Below are 25,193 nucleotides of genomic sequence, written 5' to 3' on the forward strand. Positions count from 1 at the left end.
TATACACACACACAGATACACACACTCTGTAACATTGCTATGCACTATTTGTGTATATATATACACACACACACACTCTGTAATATTGCTATGCACTATTTGTGTATATATATACACACACACACACTCTGTAACATTGCTATGCACTATTTGTGTATATATATACACACACACACACTCTGTAACATTGCTATGCACTATTTGTGTATATATATACACACACACACACTCTGTAACATTGCTATGCACTATTTGTGTATATATATACACACACACACACTCTGTAACATTGCTATGCACCATTAGTGTGTGTATATATACACACACACACACAGATACACACACTCTGTAACATTGCTATGCACTATTAGTGTGTATATATATACACACACACACTCTGTAACATTGCTATGCACTATTAATGTGTGTATATATACACACACACCCCATAAGATTGCTATCAACTATTAGTGTCTATATATACATATATGTATACCATAAGATTGCTGGCCGGGCGCGGTAGCTCACACCTGTCATCCCAGAACTTTGGGAGGCCGAGGCGGGCGGATCACGAGGTCAGGAGATCGAGACCAGCCTGGCTAACATGGTGAAACCCCGTCTCTACTAAAAATACAAAAATTTTAGCCAGGCCTGGTGGCAGGTGCCTGTAATCCCAGCTACTCGGGAGGCTGAGGCAGGAGAATCACTTGAACCCGGGAGGTGGAGGTTGCTGTGGGCCAAGATTGTGCCACCACACTCCAGCCTGGGCAAGAGAGCAAGACTCTGTCTCAAAAAAAAAAAAAAAGTAGAAGCTAACCAGATGGGGTAGGGAGAGGGGGGCAAGGGTTGAAAAACTTACTATTAGGCCTGGTGCGGTGACTCACACCTTAATCCCAGCACTTTGGGAAGGCAATGCAGGTGGATCACAAGGTCAGGAGTTCAAGAGCAGCCTGACCAATATGATGAAACCCTGTCTCCACTAAAAATACAAAAATTAGCTGGTCGTGGTGGTGGCAGGTGCCTGGAGTCCCAGCTACTCGGGAGGCTGAGGCAGGAGAATCACTTGAACCCAGGAGGCGGAGGTTGCAGTGAGCGGAGATCGCACCACTGCACTCCAGCCTGGGCGACAGGAAGGAAACTCCATCTCAAAAAGAAAAAGAAAAGAAAGAAAAAAGAAAAAGTCACCGTTGGATACTATGTTCAGTATCAGGGTAACCAGATCCTTCATACCGCAAACCTCAGCATCACGCAATGCACCCACGTAACACACCTGCACATGTACCCAGACCTGAAATAAACGTTGAAGAAAGAAACAGGTGAAAATGCTTTAATTTCAGTTTTTCTCTCTTGTCTTCACTTGGTGGAGCGTAACAGAAGAAGACAAGGTGAAATGAGGGCCGGGCGCGGTGGCTCACGCCTGTCATCCCAGCACTTGGAAGGCCGAGGTGGGCGGATCACGAGGTCAGGAGATCGAGACCAGCCTGGCTAACACGGTGAAACCCCGTCTCTACTAAAAATACAAAAATTTTAGCCAGGCCTGGTGGCAGGTGCCTGTAATCCCAGCTACTCAGGAGGCTGAGGCAGGAGAATCACTTGAACCCGGGAGGTGGAGGTTGCTGTGAGCCAAGATTGTGCCACTGCACTCCAGCCTGGGCAAGAGAGCAAGACTCTGTCTCAAAAAAAAAAAAAAAAGTAGAAGCTAAGCATTTGGTACATAGAGATGGGAACAAGAAATCCTAGGTACTACCAGATGGGGTAGGGAGAGGGGGGCAAGGGTTGAAAAACTTACTATTAGGCCTGGTGCAGTGACTCACACCTTAATCCCAGCACTTTGGGAAGGCAATGCAGGTGGATCACAAGGTCAGGAGTTCAAGAGCAGCCTGACCGATATGATGAAACCCTGTCTCCACTAAAAATACAAAAATTAGCTGGTCGTGGTGGTGGCAGGTGCCTGGAGTCCCAGCTACTCGGGAGGCTGAGGCAGGAGAATCACTTGAACCCAGGAGGCGGAGGTTGCAGTGAGCGGAGATGGCACCACTGCACTCCCGCCTGGGCGACAGGAAGGAAACTCCATCTCAAAAAGAAAAAGAAAAGAAAGAAAAAAGAAAAAGTCACTGTTGGATACTATGTTTAGTATCAGGGTAACCAGATCCTTCATACCGCAAACCTCAGCATCACGCAATGCACCCACGTAACACACCTGCACATGTACCCAGACCTGAAATAAACGTTGAAGAAAGAAACAGGTGAAAATGCTTTAATTTCAGGTTTTCTCTCTTGTCTTCACTTGGTGGAGCATAACAGAAGAAGACAAGGTGAAATGAGGGCCGGGCGCGGTGGCTCAAGCCTGTCATCCCAGCACTTGGGAGGCCGAGGTGGGCGGATCACGAGGTCAGGAGATCGAGACCATCCTGGCTAACACGGTGAAACCCCGTCTCTACTAAAAATACAAAAATTAGCCGGGCGTGGTGGCGGGTGCCTGTAGTCCCAGCTACTCGGGAGGCTGAGGCAGGAGAATGGCGTGAACCCGGGAGACGGAGCTTGCAGTGAGCCGAGATCACGCCACTGCACTCCAGCCTGGGCAACAGAGTGAGACTCTGTCTCAAAAAAAAAAAAAAAAGATGAAATGCTTTATTCTTTGTTGGAAAAAAGAAAAAAGAAAATCCTCTGAAAGCCGGATCAGGTGGCTCACGCCTGTCATCCCCGCACTTTGGGAGGCTGTGGCGGGTGGATCACCTGAGGTCAGGAATTTGAGACCAGCCTGGTCAACGTGGTGAAACCCCGTCTCTGCTAAAAATGCAAAAGTTAGCCAGGTGCAGTGGTGCATGACTGTAGTCTCAGCTACTCAGGAGGCTAAAGCAGGAGGATGGCTTGAACCCAGGAGGTGGAGGTTGCAGTGAGCCAAGACTGTGCCACTGCTCTCCAGCCTGGGCAACAGAGTGAGACTCCGTCTCAAAAAAAAAAAAATTCCTCTGAGATCTGGGCATGGTGGCTCACGCCTGTAATCCCAGCACTTTGGGAGGCTGAGGCAGGTGGATCACCTGAGGTCAGGAGTTTGAGACCAGCCTGGCCAACATGGTGAAACCCTATAGCAAGTAAAAAAAAAAAATTAGCCAGGCATGGTGGCAGGCACCTGTAATCCCACCTACTCAGGAGGCTGAAGCAGAAGAATTACTTGAAGGCAGGTGGTGGCTCACGATTGTCATCCCAGCACTCTGGGAGTTCAAGGCGGGTGGATCGCCTGAGGTCAGGAGTTCGAGACCAGCCTGGCCAATGTGGTGAAACCCCGTCTCTACTAAAAAATACAAAATTAGCCGAGCCTGGTGGTGGGCACCTGTAATCCCAGGTGCCCAGGAGGCTGAGGCGGGAGAATCCCTTGAACTAGGGGGGCAGAGGTTGCAGCGAGCCGAGATCGTGCCACTGACCTCCATCCTGGGCCACAGAGTGAGACTCCGTCTCCAAACAAACAAACAAAAATTTCTCAGAGAATCCAGTCCTACGGACATGGAACACGGACGGAACTGGGGGCTCACAGAGCGCGGAAGATGGTCTTAGAGCATTTTGGACGTCCTGCCTTGGGGTTGACGTCACAACGTTCAGGCACAAAAGGGAACTGGGAGACCGTCTCCTCCAGTAATTGGCTCCCATCCGCCATCAAGCCTTTGAACAGAGAGACCCACGTGGAGGAAACTGAGCCTAAGAACATCTTCATTAGGTGGTGAGGCTGGATCTTCAGAGGCTCCTCCTACCCCTACCATCACTGGAGGGGACCATCCCCGTCCATGGTGGTGTGGAGTCCCCGGGACACTCCCCTCGGTCTTTAAACGTCAACGTGGATCCTGACGTTGGCTTTGACAGCTGTCTGTCCATCATAACGCCACATACGAGCTGTCATTCATCACAAAGGTAAAGCCCCCAAGAGTGACCACATCACCACCTTGCAGGGGCGGCTGGTGGGGAAGCAGGAGGGATCCCCCAGAGGCCTTTCCGTCCTTGGTCTGTGGGTCCGGCGTCCTGGGTGACTCGGCTTCCGTCTTGGCCAACTGGACCACCAGAGACTCCTCAGGGCCACCTTCTGGCTCTGCACCTGCTATCTTGTGGAGGTGGGCCACGTTCTGGGTGTCTGTGATCCACTCCTACCAGGAGGAAACGTTCTAGCTCAAACACAACAGACACACCACAGATAGCGTCCACATGGTACCCACCGCAGACGTCCCCGGAACCGGGCAGCCTCCCACGGAAGCCACGCCGTTCCCAATGGAACAGAAAAGCCGTCCCGTCTGGGAGGTCTAAGTCCCCTCCAAAGCTCTTGTCTGGGGCATGCGGGGGCTCTGAAACGGACACCCTTCTAAACCAAAAATAAAATCCTTTTTTTGTTTTTTTTGGAGACAGAATTTCACTCTTGTGGCCCAGGCTGGAGTGCAATGGCGCGATCTCGGCTCACCGCCACCTCTGCCTCCCCGGTTCTAATCGATTCTCCTGCCTCAGGCTACTGAGTAGCTGGGATTGCAGGTGTTCACCACCGCACGTGGCTAATTTTGTATTTTTAGTAGAGACGGGGTTTCTCCGTGTTGGCCGGGCTGGTCTCGAACTCCCGACCTCAGGTGATCCACCCACCTCGGCCTCCCAAAGTGCTGGGATCAAAGGCATGAGCCACCATGCCCGGCCCCCAAAAATAAAATTCTAAGCCCTGCAACAGACTGACGGACTCTCCACTCGGTCAAGGCGATTCCAAAGTTATCTTAAAACCTAGTTTGAGACATCACGGGAAGTCAGAGTTGGACACATGCTTCCTTCTACCCTGTTCCCTTTGAAATTCAGACACAACCAAGCAGCATTAAAATCAACACACAGGCCGGGCACGGTGGCTCACGCCTGTCATCCCGGCACTTTGGGAGGCCGAGGTGGGTGGACTTGAGTTTGAGACCAGCCTGGACAACATGGTGAAAACCCATCTCTACTAAAAATACAAAAATGAGCCGGGTGTGGTGGCGGGTGCCTGTAGTCCCAGCTACTCAGGAGGCTGAGGCATGAGAATCGCTTGACCCCGAGAGGCAGAGGTTGCAGTGAGCGGAGATCGCGCCCCTTTTATTTCCTCTTTCCTTTCTTTCTTTTTTTTTCTTTCTCTCTTCCTTTTTCTTTTCTTTCTTTCCTTCTTCTCCTTCTTTTCTTTCCTTCTTTCCTTCTTTCTCTTTCTTTCTTTCTTTCTCTCTTTCTCTCTTTCTCTCTTTCTGTCTTTCTCTCTTTCTCTCTTTCTCTCTTTCTCTCTCTTTCTTTCTTTCTTTTTTCTTTCTTTCTTTCTTTCTCCCCTTCCTTCCTTTCTTCCTTCCTTCCTTTCTCTCTCCCCCTTTCCTCCCTCCCTCCCTCCCTCCTTCCCTTCCTTCCCTCCTTTTTTTTTTTTTTTTTCTTGACAGAGTCTGGCTCTGTTCCCCAGGCTGGAGTGCAGTGGCACAATCTCAGCTCACCGCAACCTCTGCCTCCACGGTTCAAGCGATTCTCCTGCCTCAGCCTCCAGAGTAGCTGGGATTACAGACACCTGCCACCACGCCTGGCTAATTCTTGTATTTTTAGTAGAGACGGGGTTTCACCACGTTGGCCAGACTGGTCTCAAACTCCTGACCTGAAGTGATCCACCCGCCTCGGCCTCCCAAAGTGCTGGGATGACAGACGTGAGCCACCGCGCCTGGCCCTAAATGTCGTTCTCTAAAAGGGTCGCTCAGGGAGATATGAGTGTGGGCACGGTGCACCTGCTTGGTGGAGAGGAGAGAACACACAAGGAGAGGGTGGATACCTGGAAGTTCCCTTGGTGTATCTCAAAGAGCCCAGGGAAGGTGGATTTCGGGTCTGGCACGCTGGGCATGAGAAATTTCTTCACTCTGAAATAGAGACGGAGAATGTGGTCAGGTCAGCCACCGTCCCCCAAGCAGGGCTGGGAAGAACCACGTGCAGGGTATGGACCCCGGGGAGACACCAAGAATGGGAGGGCAGGGCCTTCCGCGTGGATACATGTGTCTCCTCACCCTCCCCAGGGACCCTGCCTCTGGGGTCCTCACAAAGTTCCCACCAGGAGGCTGGGCGCGGTGGCTCACGCCTGTCATCCCAGCACTTTGGGAGGCCAAGGCGGGCGGATGACCTGAGGTCAAGAGATCGAGACCAGCCTGACCAACATGGTGAAACCCCGTCTCTAGTGAAAATACAAGAAAAAAATTAGCCAGGGCACCTGTAGTCCCAGCTACTCGGGAGGCTGAGGCAGGAGAATGGCGTGAACCCGGGAGGCGGAGGTTGCAGTGAGCCGAGATCGCACCACTGCACTCCAGCCTGGGCCACACAGTGAGACTCTGTCTTTAAAAAAATAAATAAATAAAAATACAAAAATTAACTGGGTGTGGTGGCAGACGCCTGTAATCCCAGCTACTCAGGAGGCTGAGGCGGGAGAATCGCTTGAACCCGGGAGGCGAAGGTTGCAGTGAGTCAAGACCATACCATTGCACTCCAGCCTGGGTGACAGAGTGAGACTCTGTCTTAAAAATATGAAAGTTCCGGCCGGGCGCGGTGGCTCAAGCCTGTAATCCCAGCACTTTGGGAGGCCGAGGCGGGCGGATCACGAGGTCGGGAGATCGAGACCATCCTGGCTAACACGGTGAAACCCCGTCTCTACTAAAAATACAAAAAACTAGCCGGGCGAGGTGGCGGGCGCCTGTAGTCCCAGCTACTCCGGAGGCTGAGGCAGGAGAATGGCGTGAACCCGGGAGGCGGAGCTTGCAGTGAGCTGAGATCCGGCCACTGCACTCCAGCCTGGGCGACAGAGCGAGACTCCGTCTCAAAAAAAAAAAAAAAAAAAAAAAAGTTCCCACCAGGAATAAGGTGTGATGAACAGTGAGCCACGTCCTGTGCACACAACGGATTTGCATTAAATACGTGGTTATTTGCATCTTGTTGATGAGATGGGCTGAAATGAGGCCGTCATCTTGAAAATTCCTATGTTGAAATTCTAATCCTCAACCTCACAATGAAACTATATTTGGAAATGGGGGAGGGGGTCTCTAACAAGGTGATGATGGTAAAATGAGGTCACTAGGGAGGGTCTGTTTCAACAGGGCTGAGGTATTTATAAGAAGAGGAGGTTGGCCGGGTGCGGTGACTCACACCTGTCATCCCAGCACTTTGGGAGGCTGAGGTGGACGGATCTCCTGAGGTCAGGCGTTCAAGACCAGCGTGGCCAACATGGTGAAACCCCGTCTCTACTAAAAATACAAAAATTAGCCGGGCGCGGTGGCACACACCTTTAGTCCCAGCTATTCAGGAGGCTGAGGCAGGAGAATGGCTTGAACCTGGGAGGCAGAGGTTGCAGTGAGCCAAGATCGTACCACTGCACTCCAGCCTGGGCGACAGAGCAGGACTCCATCTCACAATAAACACACACACAAATAAATGAATAAGAAAAATGACTCAACCTCCCAGCTACTTGGGAGGCTGAGGCAGGAGAATCGCTTGAACCTGGGAGGCAGAGGTTGCAGTGAGCCGAGATCGCACCACTGCACTCCAGCCTGGGTGACAGAGCGCGACTCCATCTCAAAATAAATACACACATAAATAAATAAAGAAGAAAATGACTCAACTCCCCAGCTACTCAGGAGGCTGAGGCAGGAGAATGGCTTGAACCCGGGAGGCAGAGGTTGCAGTGAGCCGAGATCGCACCACTGCCCTCCAGCCTGGGTGACAGAGCGAGACTCCATCTCAAAATAAATACACACATAAATAAATAAGAGAATGACTCACCCTCCACATTTTTGAAAAGCTCTCTCTGGGGTCTGAAAGAATATTGTTTCGGCTAGATCTCTAACTGGATCCAAAGCTGAAAATTCAGTCGCAGCTTGAGCAACGACAATACCAGACCTTGTACAAATTCAAGCTGCCCAGCTTTACCTGCGCTTCTTTTCTTTTTGAGAGACGGAATCTCGCTCTGTCACCCAGGCTGGAGTGCAGTGGTGCAGTCACAGTTCACTGCAGCCTTAAACTCCTAGCCTCAAGCCATTCTTCCGCCTCGGCCTCCCAAGTAGCTGGGACTACAAGTGCACGCTACCATGCCCGGCTCATTTTGTGTTTTCTTTGTTTCAGACAGAGTTTCACTCTGTCGCCCAGGCTGGAGTGCAGTGGTGCAATCTCAGCTCACTGCAACCTCCACCTCCTGGGTTCAAGCGATTCTCCTGCCTCAGCCTCCGGAGTAGCTGGGACTACAGGCGTGTGCTAGTGCACCCGGCTAATTTTTATATTTTTAGTAGAGGTGGGGGTTTTGGAATGTTGGCCAGGCTAGTCTCGAACTCCTGACCTCAGGTGATCCACCCGCCTCAGCCTCCTAAAGTACTGGGATGACAGGTGTGAGCCACTGCACCTAGCCGAACTAATTTTTTTGGTTTTTTTTTTTTTTTGAGACGGAGTCTCGCTCTGTCACCCAGGCTGGAGTGCATTGGTGTGATCTCGGCTCACTGCCGCCTCCGCCTCCCAGGTTCAAGTGATTCTCCTGCCTCAGCCTCCCGAGTAGCTGGGACTACAGGTGCACGTCACCACGCCCGGCTAATTTTTGTGTTTTTATTAGAGACGGGGTTTCACCATGTTGGCCACGCTGGTGGCCAGGATGATCTCAATGTCTTGACCTCGTGATTCACCTGCCTCAGCCTCCCAAAGTGCTGGGGTCACAGGCGTGAACCACTGCATCCAACCCTAATTTTTGTATTCTTAGTAGAGATAGGATTTCACCATATCGGCCAGGCTGGTCTCGAACTCGTGACCTTGTGATCTGCCCGCCTCGGCCTCCCAAAGTGCTGGGATTACAGGTGGGAGCCACCGTGCCCGGCACCCTCCGAAATTTCTTGCAATGCACTGTCAGAAAAGTGGACGTTGTATTGGAAACTGAAGCCCAGTGAAATGATTCTGTCAGGCTATTAATCTTTTCTCCCACTTCACAGATACTCTGCAAGCAAAATCCTCCACCCATGCCTGGCAGGTGTCCTCCTCACCTCCATAATTTCCGTAAAGACAGAAGGAGAAGACACACCATCAGAAGGATGGCCAGGCTGGAAACTAACATAAATTTGGACAGCTTCGGTTTGGGAGGCGTGCGAGGCTCTGGGCACGAATCTGAAACGAAACAAAAAGGCTGCTGTGCATTTTCAACATGATGGTTCATCTCCTCCCCAACCACCCTCCTCACTGTTTCGTGTTTTTTTTCTTCTTCGTTGTTTATTTGTAGTTTCGGGTTTTTTTGGTTTTTTTGTTGTTGTTGTTTTTTGTTTTTTGTTTTTTGTTTTGTAAATATTAGTGTCAGCAAATCTTTTACTTACTTTTTTTTTTTTTTTTTTGAGACAGAATCTCACTCTGTCGCCCAGGCTGGAGTGCGGTGGCGTGATCTCGGCTCACTGCAACCTCCACCTCCCGGATTCAAGCGATTCTCCTGCCTCAGCCTGCTGAGTAGCTGGGACTACAGGCAGCCGCCACCACGCCCGGCTAATTTTTTGTATTTTTTAGTAGAGACGGGGTTTCTCCGTGTTGGCCAGGCTGGTCTCGAACTCCGAACCTCAGGTGATCTGCCTGCCTCGGCCTCCCACAGTGCTGGGATCACAGGCTTGAGCCCCTGGGCCCAGCCCAGTCTGGTATTTTTAATACAGTGATTCTCCTGCCTCAGCCTCCTGAGTAGCTGGGACTACAGGCATCCGCCACCACACCAGGCTAATTTTTGTATTTTTAGTAGAGATGGGCCTTAATTTTTTTTAATGAAGTTAGTGTCAACAAATTTTGATTCCTATGGAAAATATTCTGGAAAGAGACACTGTCTCTGGACGAGAACACATCCCACAGCCATTCCCAGGAAGTAAGGGCAGGTTCCACATGTAGCCTGTTGCTTGGGGTCTTTACAGCATATGAGAGCTTGCTTTTGGCTGTTGGTGGCTGTACGCCTGAAATTATGCCCCCTGAAAAGATACATTGAAAGCTGGGCATGGTGGCTCACGCCTTTAATCCCAGCACTTTGGGAGGCCGAGGCGGGCGGATCACAAGGTCAGGAGTTTCAGACCAGCCTGGCCAATACGGGGAAACCCGACTCTACTAAAAATACAAAAGTTAGCCATGCTTGGTGGTGCGTGCCTGTAATCCCAGCTACCCGGGAGGCTAGGGCAGGGAACGGTATGAACCCCAGGAGGCAGAGGTTGCAGTGAGCTGAGATCACACCACTGCACTCCAGCCTGGGCGACAGACTGAGACTCTGTCTCAAAAAAAAAAAGAAGGAAAACTAGCCCGAGTGAAAGCAGGCAGGGAGCAAAGCAAGGAGCGGAATTGCTTGTTGCTTTCAGATGGAGCCCTGGAGGATGAGAGAAGACTGAGCTTGCTCAGACACATGCTCTGCTCACAAACACCCTCCCTCCCACCTCCCAAGAAGGCAGGACAGTGTCGGTGGTTATGGCTACTCCAGCCCGGTGACAAGGTTATGCGGCCCTGCTGCGTAACAAACATTACCGCGAGTCTTGCCTCTCTGCCAGCACGTCACCTCTGACCAGTCGCTCGGGTACGTGTCCGGCCCATACGCATCCTCCATGGCCTTCACCCGGGCCCGGAAAGCATAACACTTCTCGGCATCCAAGTCTTCTATAGTGACATTGCAGGTATTTTCCTGTTTGGACTGGAGAAACAAACACACACACACACACACACACACACACACACATACACAATGATTAGTGATGTAACCTGTGAGTCTGGAGTCTTCCTTCCGGTGGGTTCATGGTCTCGCTGACTTCAAGAATGAAGCTGCAAGGCCGGGCACGGTGGCTCACACCTGTCATCCCAGCACTTTGGGAGGCCGAGGTGGGCGGATCAGCTGAGGTCGCCAGTTTGAGACCAGCCTGACCAACATGGAGAAACCCCGTCTCTACTAAAAATACAAAAATTAGCTGGGCGTGGTGGTGGATGCCTGTAATCCCAGCTACTCGGGAGGCTGAGGCACCAGAATGGCTTGAACCCGGGAGGCAGAGGTTGCAGTGAGCCGAGCTCGTGCCACTGCACTCCAGCCTGGGCAACAAGAGCAAAACTCCGTCTCAAAAAAAAAAAGAATGGAGCCATAGACCTTCTCGGTGAGGGTTACAGCTCTTAAAGGTGGCACGGACCCGAACAGTGGGCAGCAGCAAGATTTATTGTGAAGAGCGAAAATTTATCATGAAGAGCGAAAATTTATCGTGACGACCGAAAGAACAAATCTTCCACAGTGTGGAAGGGGACCCAGATGGGTTGCTGCTGCTGGCTGGGGCGGCCAGTTTTTAATTCCCTTATTTGTCCCCGCCCATGTCCTGCTGATTGGTCCATTTTACAAACCTCTAGCTAGCTGCAGAGTGCTGATTGGTGCGTTTTTACGGAGCACTGATTGGTGCATTTTACAAACCTCTAGCTAGCCGCAGAGTGCTGATTGGTCCCTTTTTACGGAGCACTGATTGGCGCATTTTACAAACCTCCAGCTAGTCGCAGAGCACTGATTGGTGCGTTTTTACAGAGCAGTGATTGGCGCATTTTACAAACCTCTAACTAGCCACAGAGCACTGATTGGTGCATTTTTGTGGCACACTGATTGGCACATTTTACAAACCTCTAACTAGCTGCAGAGCACTGATTGGTGCCTTTTTATGGAGCACTGATTCGTGCATTTTACAAACCTCTAGCTAGCCGCAGAGTGCTGATTGGTGCATTTTTATGGCTCACTGATTGGCATATTTTAGCAAACTTCTAGCTAGCCACAGAGCGCTGATTGGTGCATTTTTATGGAGCACTGACTGGCGCATTTTACAAACCTCTAGCTAGCCGCAGAGCACCAATTGGTGCATTTTTACAGAGCAGTGGTTGGTGCATTTTACAAACCTCTAGCTAGCCACAGAGTGCTGATTGGTGTATTTTTATGGAGGACCGATTGGTGTATTTTACAAACCTCTAGCTAGTCACAGAGTGTGTATATGTGTATATATATAAGCTGTGTATATAAGGTGTGTACATATATGTGTGTATATATAAGGCATGTATATACGTGTGTATATATGTGTATATAAGCTGTGTATATAAGGTGTGTATATAAGTGTGTATATATGTGTATATATAAGCTGTGTATATTAGGTGTGTACATATATGTGTGTATATATGTGTGTGTATATAAGCTGTGTATATATGTGTATATATAAGCTGTGTATCTATATGTGTATATATGTGTGTATATATGTGTGTATATATAAGCTGTGTATATAAAGTGTGTATATACGTGTGTGTATATATAAGCTGTGTATATAAAGTGTGTATATACGTGTGTGTATATATATGTATATAAGCTGTTTATATATGTGTGTATATATGGTGTATGTAAGGTGTGTATATACATGGGTATAAATATGTGTATATAAGCTGTGTATATAAAGTGTGTATATACGTGTGTGTATATATATGTATATAAGCTGTTTATATATGTGTGTATATATGGTGTATGTAAGGTGTGTATATACATGGGTATAAATATGTGTATATAAGCTGTGTATATAAAGTGTGTATATACGTGTGTGTATATATATGTATATAAGCTGTTTATATATGTGTGTATATATGGTGTATGTAAGGTGTGTATATACATGGGTATAAATATGTGTATATAAGCTGTGTATATAAAGTGTGTATATACGTGTGTGTATATATGTATATAAGCTGTTTATATATGTGTGTATATATGGTGTATGTAAGGTGTGTATATACATGGGTATAAATATGTATATATAAGCTGTGTATATAAAGTGTGTATATACGTGTGTGTATATATATGTATATAAGCTGTTTATATATGTGTGTATATATGGTGTATGTAAGGTGTGTATATACATGGGTATAAATATGTGTATATAAGCTGTGTATATAAAGTGTGTATATATGTGTGTTATGTGTCTATATAAGCTGTGTATACCCATATGTGTGTGTATATGTGTATGTATATAAGCTATGTATATAAGCTATGTATATATGTGTGTGTGTATATGTGTGTGTGTATATGTGTATGTATATAAGCTATGTATATATGTGTGTGTGTATATGTGTGTGTGTATATGTGTATGTATATAAGCTATGTATATATGTGTGTGTGTATATGTGTGTGTATATGTGTATGTATATAAGCTATGTATATATGTGTGTGTGTATATGTGTGTGTGTATATGTGTATGTATATAAGCTATGTATATATGTGTGTGTGTATATGTGTGTGTGTATATGTGTATGTATATAAGCTATGTATATATGTGTGTGTGTATATGTGTGTGTGTATATGTGTATGTATATAAGCTATGTATATATGTGTGTGTGTATATGTGTGTGTATATGTGTATGTATATAAGCTATGTATATATGTGTGTGTGTATATGTGTATGTATATAAGCTATGTATATATGTGTGTGTGTGTGTGTATATGTGTATGTATATAAGCTATGTATATAAGCTATGTATATATGTGTGTGTGTATATGTGTGTGTGTATATGTGTATGTATATAAGCTATGTATATAAGCTATGTATATATGTGTGTGTGTATGTGTGTGTGTATATGTGTATGTATATAAGCTATGTATATAAGCTATGTATATATGTGTGTGTGTATATGTGTGTGTGTATATGTGTATGTATATGTGTATGTATATAAGCTATGTATATATGTGTGTGGGTGTATATGTGTGTGTGTATACACACATATATGTAGATATAACATCTCACTGGTCTAGCCCACTGCACACCTAGGCTGTATAGCAAATTGTTCCTGGGCTACACACCTGTACAGCACGTTACTGTACTGAATAGTGCGGGCAAACCTAATGCAAGTATTTGTGTATCTAAACATATCTAAACATAGAAAAGCTACAGGAAAAATAGGGTGTAGAAGAAACTAATTGGGACACCTGCATAGGACAGCTGTGTGATAATCACAGGGGACTACCGTGATACATGCTGTCTGCTGACGACGAAAAGGTCCTTAGGCAGCACATGACTCTGTGTGTGTCTGTCTGTGTGCGTCTGTGTGTCTGTGTGTGTGTCTGCATCTGTGTCTGTGTGTGTGCGTCTGTGTGTGCCTGTTTCTGTGGGTGTCTGTGTGTGTGCCTGTGTGTGTCTGTCTTTGTGTGCATGTCTCTGTGTGTGTGCCTGTGTCTTTGTGTGCATGTCTGTGTGTGTGTCTGTGTGTGCATGTCTGTGTTTCTGTGTGTGTCTGTGTGTGTGCCCGTGTCTGTCTTTGTGTGCGTGTCTGTGTGTCTGTGTGTGTGCGTGTCTGTGTTTGTGTGTGTGTCTGTGTGCCTGTGCTTGTGTGTCTGTGTGTGTGTGTGTCTGTGTATGTCTGTGTGTGTGTGTAGAGAGACAGATATGTAGAGATAGAGGTAGGACTACAGGTAGATAAAGAAATGATAGATAAAAAGATAAAACAGAGAGATGATAGACTTGATAGATGATACATAGCTAGATGATAGATGATAGAGAGATAAATAGATGATAGATAGATAGATAGATAGATAGATAGATAGATAGATAGATAATACATAGACAGAAGACACAGAGAAGTAGACAGATAGATGATACATAAATAGATAGAGACAGATAGTTGATAGGTAGATATATAGATACATACGTAGATAGATAAATACATAGATAGGATAGTAGATGGTAGAATAGAGAGAGATAATAGGTAGGTAGATAGAGATGATAGATAGATGAGCTAGATAGAGATAGGGATGATATACATAGATGATTGATGGTACATAGATAGATAAAAGAGAGTTGGTACATAAAATAGATATGGATAGAGCAATAGAGAGATAGAACAAAGAGAGTTAATTGATAAAATAGATGATAGATTGAAAGACAGAGAGAGACAAAATAAAATGATATAGATAGATAGATAGATGATAGATTGAAAGAGAAAGACAGATAAAATAGAATGAGATACATAGATAGCAGATTGAAACAGCTAGAGAGAGATAAAATAGAATGAGATAGATAGATAGATAGATAGATAGATAGATAGATAGATAGATAGATAGATAGATAGAATGGTAGATAGACAGATAGATAGATAGATAGATAGATAGATAGATAGATAGATAGATAGATAGATAGATAGATAATAGACTGAAATATAGAGATAGAGGTAAAATAGAATGATTAGATAGATAGATAGATAGATAGATAGATAGATAGAAAGAGATAGAGTCAGATAAAATAGAATGAGATAGGTAGATAGATAGATACATACATACCTAGATAGATACATAGATGATAGATTGAAAGAGATACAGAGAGATATAATAGAATGATATGGATAGATAGATAAATTGAAAGACAGAGAGAATGATATAGATAGAGATGGATAGATATAGATAGATCATAGATAGATAGATAGATAGATAGATAGATAGATAGATAATAGTTTGAAAGACAGAGAGAGATAAAATAGAACAATATAGATGATAGATTGAAAGACAGAGATAGAGGTAAAATAGAATGAGATAGATAGATTGATTGATTGAAAGAGATAGAGACAGATAAAATAGAATTAGATAGATAGATAGATAATAGGTTGAAAGACAGAAAGAATGATATAGAGATGGATAGACAGACAGATAGATAGATAGATAGATAGATAGATAGATAGATAGATAGATAGATAGACAGACAGACATATTATTGGTTCTCTTTCTCTGGAGACCCCTCAGAGACACGGAGAGAAATGCGAGCCGGACTAGAGCTCTCTCAGGAAGAAACAGCACAGTGGAATTCAGGCAGGTGTAGACAAAGGGGACCCGGGAGTCTGATTGAACAGCAAATCCCACAGCCCACACCTGGGGGACGCCCAGCCACCATCGCCCTGAGTCACGGCCGCCTGGCTCACCTGCCACTCCGTGTCGAAGGGGCTCCGGTACTGAACCTCATAGAGGAGACCCCTGTAGGACAGGTCAGAGCACGTCACTGTCACCGCGTCCTGATGCCACGAAAAGCTCACCTGCTTCGGAGAACTGGGCTTCACTGAGAAGAAGAAATAACAGATTCATGTTACAGACAGTGACATCCCTCCTCTCTGAGATGACTGTGACAGGCTTACTTCATCCCCTTTCTCTAGCTTGTACCCCTCCCTTCCCTTAATACCTTATGGGGCTTGCGGTTCGCCCGTCTTCATTACTTTTATAGGAGAAGCTTCACCAGAGCTCCGAGAACCTGTTAGGTTTGCGAAGGAACTGTCTAAAATTCTGTGGAAAATGTCCTGTGTGTCTCTTACAGGCTAAATTATGTCCCCCACAAAAATACATGTTAAAATCCCAACTCCCCAGAAACTCAGAATGGGATTGTATTTAAAAATAGGATCCTTTGGGAGGCCGAGGCGGGCGGATCACCTGAGGTCAGGAGTTCGAGACCAGATTGACCAACATGGAGAAACCCCGTCTCTGCTAAAAATACAAAACTAGCTGGGCGTGGTGGTGCATGCCTGTAATTCCAGCTACTCGGGAGGCTGAGGCAGGAGAATCACTTTAACCCCGGAGGCAGAGGTTGCGTGAGCCGAGATCATGCTATTGCACCCAGTCTGGGGCACAAGAGCGAAATTCTATCAAAAAAAAAAAAAATCGATCTGGCTGGACACAGTGGCTCACACCTGTAATCTCAGCAGTTTGGGAGGCCAAGGCGGGTGGATCACAAGGTCAGCAGTTCGAGACCAGCCTGGCCAATAGGGTGAAACCCAGTCTCTACTAAAAAAATACAAAAATTAGCCAGGCATGGTGGCACATCCTGTAGTCCCAGCTACTCGGGAGGCTGAGGCAGAAGAATTGCTTGAACTTGGGAGGTGGAGGTTGCATTGAGCCGAGATCGTGCCACCGCACTCCAGCCTGGGTGACAGAGAGAGGCTCCATCTCAAAACAAAGTGGGGGAGAGGGGATCCTTATAGGTGCATTTAGTTAGTTAAGATGAGGTCATACCGGAGAAGGAAGCATTCTAAATGCAACCATAGGTGTCCTTCTCAGAGACATAGGAGACACAGACACAGAGGAGAAGGCCACGTGGAGACGGAGGCAGAGACTGGAGTGATGCGGCCACAAGCCCAGGGATGCCTGGAGCCCCCAGGAGCTGGGAGAGGCAGGAAGGATCCTCCCCTAGAGCTTTCAGAAGGGACTGGATACAACTGTCATGCATTGAATGTTGATCCCTAAAATACATGTTTGTGTCCTGTTCTCCATAACTTCTGAATGAGACCTTCTTTGGAAATAGGGTCTTTGCAGATGTAATTAGTTAAGAATCTTGACATGAGATCATCCTGGAGTAGGGTGAGCTCTAAATGCAATGACAGGTGTCCTTGTAAGAGACAGAAGAGGAGACACAGACACAGAGGAGGAGGCCACGTGGAGACAGATGCGGAGACTGGAGTGATGCGGCCACAAGCCCAGGGACACCTGGGGCCCCCAGGAGCTGGGAGAGGCAGGAAGGATCCTCCCCTAGAGCTTTCAGAAGGGACTGGATACAACTGTCATGCATTGAATGTTGATCCCTAAAATACATGTTTGTGTCCTGTTCTCCATAATCTGTGAGTGGGACTTTATTTGGAAATAGGGTCTTTGCAGATGTAATTAGTTAAAGATCTTGAGATGAGATCACCCTGGATTAGCTGAGCTCTAAATGGAATGACAGGTGTCCTTGTAAGAGACAGAAGAGGAGACACAGACACAGAGGAGAAGGCCACGTGGAGACGGAGGCAGAGACTGGAGTGATGTGGCCACAAGCCCAGGGATGCCTGGAGCCCCCAGGAGCTGGGAGAGGCAGGAAGGACCCTCCCCTGGGGCCTCCGGAGGGAATGGGGCTCTCAGACACGTCCGTCTCACTAGGAGAGAATAAGTTTCTGTTGTTTTAAACCTCCCGTTTGTGGTGACCTATTAGAGCCCAGGAAACGCACCCAGTATCTACGAGTAATTTCGCGAATAAAGAGTTCGCCGTTCTCACGGGATTCTGAAACAGATCCGTTTCCCCTACCTCTAAAAAATAAAAAAGGAAAAAAGAGCCACAGCCTTACAGAATTCTAGGATACAGAAGAAACATTTTGGAAAGAGGGTTTCCTTACAGCCAGTTCTCAACACACATAAGGAAACCTGCCAGGTGCAGTGGCTCGTGCCTGTCATCCCAGAAATTTGGGAGGCCAAGGCGGGAGGATCTCTTGAGCCCAGAAGTTCGAGATCAGCCTGGGCAATATGGTGAGACCCCAGGTCTACAAAACATGAGAACGTTTGCCAGGCACGGTGGCGTGTGTCTGTGGTCTGAGCTACTCTGGAGGCTGAGGCGGGAGGATCGCTTGAGCCCAGGAGGTGGAGCTTGCAGTGAGCTGTGATTGCATCACTGCACTCCAGCCTGGGCGACAGAGCAACACCCTCCCTCTCAAAAAAAAAAAAAAAAAAAGATAAAACATCCAGTGAGTGGGATGACGGTGAGAGAGTATTTCCTGCTCCCTCTGTGTGTGTGTGTGTGTGTGTGTGTGTGTCTGTGTGTGTGTCTGTGTGTGTGTGCGTGTGTGTGTCTGTGTGTGTGTGCGTGTGTGTGTGTGTGTGTCTGTGTGTATGTGTGTGTGTCTGTGTGTGTGTGTCTGTGTTTGTGTGTGTGTGTCTCTGTGTGTGTGTCTGTGTGTGTGTGTGTGTCTGTGTGTATGTGTGTGTGTCTGTGTGTGTGTGTCTGTGTTTGTGTGTGTGTGTCTCTGTGTGTGTGTCTGTGTGTGTGTGTGTGTCTGTGTGTATGTGTGTGTGTCTGTGTGTGTGTCTGTGTTTGTGTGTGTGTGTGTCTCTGTGTGTGTGTCTGTGTGTGTCTGTGTGTGTGTGTATCTGTGTGTGTGTCTGTGTGTGTGTCTGTGTCTGTGTGTGTCTGTGTCTGTGTGTGTGTCTCTGTGTGTGTGTCTGTGTGTGTGTGTCTCTGTGTGTGTGTCTGTGTGTGTGTGTCTGTCTGTCTGTGTGTGTGTGTGTGTCTGTGTGTGTGTCTGTGTGTGTGTGTCTCTGTGTGTGTGTCTGTGTGTGTGTCTCTGTGTGTGTGTCTGTGTGTGTGTGTCTGTCTGTCTGTGTGTGTGTGTGTCTGTGTGTATCTGTGTGTGTGTCTGTGTGTATCTGTGTGTGTGTCTGTGTGTGTGCGTGTGTGTGTCTGTGTGTGTGTGCGTGTGTGTGTCTGTGTGTGTGTGCGTGTGTGTGTCTGTGTGTGTGTGTCTGTGTCTGTGTGTCTGTGTGTGTGTGTCTGTGTGTCTGTGTGTGTGTGCGTGTGTGTGTCTGTGTCTGTGTGTGTGTGTCTGTGTGTCTGTGTGTGTGTGTCTGTCTGTGTGTGTGTGTGTCTGTGTGTATCTGTCTGTCTGTGTGTGTGTGTGTCTGTGTGTATCTGTGTGTGTCTGTGTGTATCTGTGTGTGTGTCTCTGTGTGTGTCTGTGTCTGTGTGTGTGTGTCTGTGTCTGTGTGTGTGTGTGTGTCTGTGTGTGTGTGCGTGTGTGTGTCTGTGTCTGTGTGTGTGTGTCTGTGTGTCTGTGTGTGTGTGCGTGTGTGTGTCTGTGTGTGTGTGTCTGTGTGTGTGTCTGTCTGTCTGTGTGTGTGTCTGTGTGTGTGTCTGTGTGTGTATCTGTGTGTGTGTGTGTGTGTGTGTCTGTGTGTGTGTGTATACACAGGGCACCAGAGGGCAGCATCTCTAATTAATTCCCTTATTTTATGTATTTATTTATTTATTTGAGATGGAGTCTCACTCTGTTGCCCAGGCTGGAGGGCAGTGGCTGGATCTCAACTCACTGCAACCTCCTCCTCCCGGGTTCAAGCGATTCTCCTGCCTCAGCCTCCTGAGTAGCTGGGATGACAGGTGCCCGCCACCACGCCGAGCTCATTTTGTATTTTTAGTAGAGACGGGATTTCTCCATGTTGGTCAGGCTGGTCTCGAACTCCCCACCTCAGTTGATCCTCCTGCCTCAGCCTCCCAAAGTACTGGGATGAAAGGCGTGAGCCACCGCGCCCAGCCTTATTTATTTTTCAATAATGAATTTATAAATCGCCCAGGCTGGGGTGCAGTGGCGTGATCTCGGCTCACTGCAGCCTCTGTCTCCCGGGTTCAAGCAATTGCCGTGCCTCAGCCTCCCAGATAGCTGGAATTACAGGCGTGCGCCACCACGCCCGGCTAATTTTGTTTATTTTTTATTTTTAATAGAGACAGGGTTTCACCATGTTGGTGAGGCTGGTCTCGAATTCCAGACCTCAAGTGATCCGCCCGCCTTGGCCTCCCATAGTGCTGGGATTACAGGCATGAGCCACCGCACCCAAGCTTTAATTCATTCCCTTAAATCACAGTCATGTGGTCTCCACCCCGACCAGTGTGTGTGTAAGAGGGAACTTTCTGGAAGGCCGGTTTCTCCTCACTTGGAGTCAGGAACTGGGCACTGGGCTCCAGTGGCCAATGGTCCATGAGGTTGCTTTTCAGAATTTACTGAAACTAACTGAAGGTGACGAGCTGAAAGAGTACTAAAAAGTGTGCTGGGCTTGCTTTTCAGTAGTTACGGTAATCATTGATTCCCCCCCCCCCCCCACCCCACTGGCATAAGCTTGCTTTTCAGTACTTATGGTAATAAGCTGAGGGAAGTACTGAAAAGCATGGTGAGCTTGCTTTTCAATAGCTACAGTAATCACTAATCCAGTGACTTGTCTGAGCTCGCTTGTCAGTACTTATGGTAATCAGCTGAAGGAAGTACTAAAGAGTAGGCTGGGCGTGCTTTTCAATCGTTACGGTAATCATTGATCCAGCGACTATCATGAGATTGCTTTTCAGTACTTAGGGTAATCAGCTGAAGGAAGTACTGAAAAGCGTGGTGAGCTTGCTTTTCAATAGCTACGGTAATCATGGATCCGGCGATTATCATGAGCTTTTCAGTACTTATGGTAATCAGCTGAAGGAAGTACTGAAAAGTATGCTGGGCTTGCTTTTCAGTAGTTACGGTAATCATTGATCCAGCGACTATCATGAGATGGCTTTGCAGTACTTAGGGTAATCAGCTGAAGGAAGTACTGAAAAGTGGGCTGAGCTGGCTTTTCAATTGTTAACGGTAATCATTGATCCCGCGTGAACTTGTGACTGGCATGAACTTGCCTTTCATTACTTACGGTAATAAGCTGGAGGAAGTACTGAAAAGCGTGGTGAGTTTGCTGTTCAATAGCTACGGTAATCATGGATCCGGCGATTTGCGTGAGTTTAAAGTCCTGAAAAGTGTGCTGAGCTTGCTTTTCAATTGTTACGGTAATCATTGATCCCGCTACTGGCATGAACTTGCTTTTCATTACTTATGGTAATAAGCTGAAGGCCGTACTGCAAAGCGTGGTGAGCTTGCTTTTCAATAGCTACGGTAATCATGAATCCGGCGATTTGCACGAGCTTTTCATTACGGTAATAAGGTGAAAGAAGTACTGAAAAGCATGGTGAGCTTGCTTTTTAATAGCTACGGTACCCGGGCTAGGTGGCTCAAGCCTGTAATCCCAGCACTTTGGGAGGCCGAGGCGGGCGGATCACAAGGTCAGGAGATCGAGACCGTCCTGGCTAACATGGTGAAACCCCGTCTCTACTAAAAAAAAAAAAAAATACAAAAAATTAGCCGGGCGCGGTTGTGGGCGCCTGTAGTCCCAGCTACTCGGGAGGCTGAGGCAGGAGAATGGCGTGAACCCGGGGGACGGAGCTTGCAGTGAGCCGAGATCACGCCACTGCACTCCAGCCTGGGGCACAGAGCAAGACTGTCTCAAAAAAAAAAAAAAAAAAAAAATAGCTACGGTAATCTGAATCCGGCGATTTGCATGAGCTTTTCAGTACTTGTGGTAATAAGCTGAAGGAAGTACTGAAAAGTGTGCTGAGCTCGCTTTTCAAGAGTTAACGGTAATCACGGATCCGGTGATTGGCAGGAGCTTGGTTTTCAGTCCTTGGGATAATAAGGTGAAGGAAGTACCGACAAGCACGGTGAGCTGGCTTTACAATACTTACGGTAATAAAAGATCCAGCGACTGGCGGTGAAAACGGGGTGCGTCCCGTTCCTGATGGAGAAATACAGAATATCGTCTTGCTGCTCTGCGTCTAGGAGGCACCCCGAGGTGTGACCTTCCTGGAGAATGTAGACGGTGCACTGGTCATAGGCCTCATCTCGACTGAATCTGGGGTTTAAAATGACCGTTTAGCAACAGTGCTTTATTTATTCATTTATTTATTTAGAGATGGGGTCCTGCTCTTGCCACCCAGGCTGGAGTGCAATGGTGCAACCTCAACTCACTGCAACCTCCGCCTCCTGGGTTCAAGCAATTCTCCTGTCTCAGCCTCCTGAGTAGCTGGGATTACAGGCACCCGCCACCAGGCCCAGGTAATTTTGGTAGTTTTACTGGAGACACGGTTTCACCGTGTTGGCCAGGCTGGTCTCGAACTCCTGACCTCAGGTGATCCACCCGCCTCAGTCTCCCAAAGTGCTGGGATTAGAGGTGTGAGCTACCACATCCAGCTTCTCTTTTTTTTTTTTTTTTTTTTTTTTTTTGAGACAGAGCCTCACTCTGTCGCCCAGGCTGGAGTGCAGTGGCACGATCTCAGCTCACTGCAACCTCCACCTCTCAGGTTCAAGAGATTCTCCTGTCTCAGCCTCCTGAGTAGCTGGGATTACAGGTGCCTGCCACCACGCCCGGCTAATTTTTGTGATTTTAGTAGAGACGGGGTTTCACCATGTTGCCCAGGCTGGTCTCGAACTCCTGACCTCAGGTGATCCACCCGCCTCGGCCTCCCAAAGTTCTGGGATTACAGGTGTGCACGCTGACCTTTTTTTTTTTTTTTTTTTCCTTTTGGACGGTGTCTTGCTCTGTCCTTGAGGCTGGAGTGTAGTGGCGCGATCTCGGCTCACTGCAATCTCTGCCTCCCGGGTTCAAGCCATTCTCCTGCCTCAGCCTCCTGAGTAGCTGGGATGACAGGCATGCACCACCAAGCCTAGCTGATTTTTGTGTTTTTAGTAGAGACGGGGTTTTACCATGTTGACCAGGCTGGTCTCCAACTCCTGACCTCAGGTTATCCTCCTGCCTCAGCCTCTCAAAATTCTGGGATGACAGGCGTGAGCCACGATGCCCAGCCTGGACATTTCTTAAAACAGCATTTAACAAATCTAATGGCCGTTCCTTCACGCTCCATTCTCACCGTGGCCTCCGGCCAGGTTCCCTCCTCACTAACTTCAATGACCCTTCTTTACAGCTAACTACAACACCTGTCCAAACAGAAAAACTTGCTCTCTCATAAATATTTAAACCCCTTGTGTCACCAGGTGCAGGTGCAGAGTTCGAGACCAGCCTGACCAACATGGAGAAACCCCGTCTCTACTAAAAATACAAAAATCAGCCGGGCGTGGTGGTGCATGCCTGTAATCCCAGCTACTCGGGAGGCGAAGGCAGGAGAATCGCTTGAACCTGGGGGGGCGGAGGTTGCAGTGAGCCGAGATCGTGCCATTGCACTCCAGCCTGGGCAACAAGAGTGAAACTGTCTCAAAAAACAAACAAACAAAAAACCCTTGCATGGTTACTGTAGTATATTGAATTGTGGCCATCCATAAGCCATGCCCACGTCCCAACTCCCAGAACCTGTGAATGGGATCTTAGCTGCAAATAAGATTTTTGGAGACATGATTAGGTAAGCACTGACATAAAATCCTCCTGGATTAATGTGAGCCCTCAATCCAATTAGAATGTTTTTATAAGAGGAGGCTGGACATGGTGGCTCACACCTGTAATCCCAGCACTTTGGGAGGCTGAGACGGGTGGATCATCTGAGGTCAGGAGTTCGAGACCAGCCCGGTCAACATGGTGAAACTGTGTCTCTACTAAAAATAAAAACACAAAAATTTGCCAGGCGTGGTGGCAGGTGTCTGTAGTCCCAGCTACTCAGAAGGCTGAGACAGGAGAATCACTTGAACCTGGGAGGTGGAGGTTGCAGTGAGCTAAGATCACGCCAATGCGCTCCAGCCTGGATTAATGTGAGCTCTCAATCCAATTAGAATATTTTTATGAGATAGCAAAGAAATACAGTGAAAAATATTCTTCTAAGAGACAGAAGAGGAGACACAGACTCAGAGGAGGAGGCCATGTGGAGACGGAGGCAGAGACTGGAGTGATGCGGCCACAAGCCCAGGAACTCCTGGAGCCCCCAGGAGCTGGGAGAGGCAGGAAGGATCCTCCCCTAGAGCTTCCGGAGGCAACTGGATACAGCTGCAGTGGATTAATATGTGTCCGTCAGAAAGATCTGTCCGTGTCCTAACGCCCAGACCTGGAATAAGGCCTTATTCAGCAATAGGCTCTTTGCAGATGCGATTAAGTGAAGGATCCAGAGATGAGATCATCCTGGATGAGGGTGGGTCCTAAATCCAATGACAGGTGTCCTTCTAAGAGACAGAAGGGGAGACACAGACACAGGGGAGGAGGCCACGTGGAGACGGAGGCAGAGACTGGAGTGATGCAGCCACAAGCCCAGGGACGCCTGGAGCCCCCAGGAGCTGGGAGAGGCAGGAAGGAGCCTCCCCTAGAGCCTCCAGAAAGAACCAGACACAGTTGCAATGGATTGGGATGGTGACGTCCAAAAGATCTGTCCATGTCCTAACCCGTAGACTTGTGAATAGAATCTCATTTAGAAAGAAGGTCTCTGCGGGTGTCATTCAGTTGAGTATCTTAGATGAGATCACCCTGGATTAGGATGGGCTCTAAATGGAATGACAAGTGTCCCTTCTAAGAGACAGAAGAGGAGACACAGACACAGAGGAGGAGGCCACGTGGAGACGGAGGCAGAGACTGGAGTGATGCGGCCACAAGCCCAGGGACGCCTGGAGCCCCCAGGAGCTGGGAGAGGCAGGAAGGATCCTCCCCTAGAGCCTGTGAAGGGAGGAGAGGCCTGTCCTTGACTTTGGACTTCTGGCCTGCAGAACTAGAATAACTGTTGATCTTAACTGCTTAGCGTATGGTATTTTGTTATGGCACCTTAGGAGACCCCTGCTTTCAGGAGGGCCTTTGCGGTAAAAGAATGGCCGGGCGCGGTGGCTCAGACCTGTCATCCCAGCACTTTGGGAGGCCGAGTCGGGCAGATCACGAGGTCAGGAGTTCAAGACCAGCCTGG

The 25,193-nt window shown here is 47.7% G+C and overlaps 1 protein-coding gene across 2 annotated transcripts in view; it reads right to left on the reverse strand.

The window, feature by feature from the left end:
- Positions 1-25,193, reverse strand: part of LOC123571109 (cytokine receptor-like factor 2) — a 40,086-nt gene that overhangs the window by 8,382 nt on the left and 6,511 nt on the right. The window contains exons 3-8 of one of the 2 annotated variants that reach the window (XM_045383695.3): positions 22,053-22,219; positions 15,937-16,070; positions 10,510-10,672; positions 9,018-9,138; positions 5,792-5,876; positions 1,315-4,136 (exon numbers count right to left, since the gene is read on the reverse strand). In XM_045383695.3, the coding sequence (XP_045239630.3) occupies positions 3,870-4,136; positions 5,792-5,876; positions 9,018-9,138; positions 10,510-10,672; positions 15,937-16,070; positions 22,053-22,219 (937 nt within the window). In that variant the 3' untranslated portion in view covers positions 1,315-3,869. Of the gene's footprint in view, positions 1-1,314; positions 4,137-5,791; positions 5,877-9,017; positions 9,139-10,509; positions 10,673-15,936; positions 16,071-22,052; positions 22,220-25,193 lie in introns of those variants that run through there. The other variant, XM_065538833.2, reaches the window with a different exon arrangement.

This window comes from Macaca fascicularis, chromosome Y (assembly GCF_037993035.2).
Source record: "Macaca fascicularis isolate 582-1 chromosome Y, T2T-MFA8v1.1".
NCBI lineage: Eukaryota > Metazoa > Chordata > Mammalia > Primates > Cercopithecidae > Macaca > Macaca fascicularis.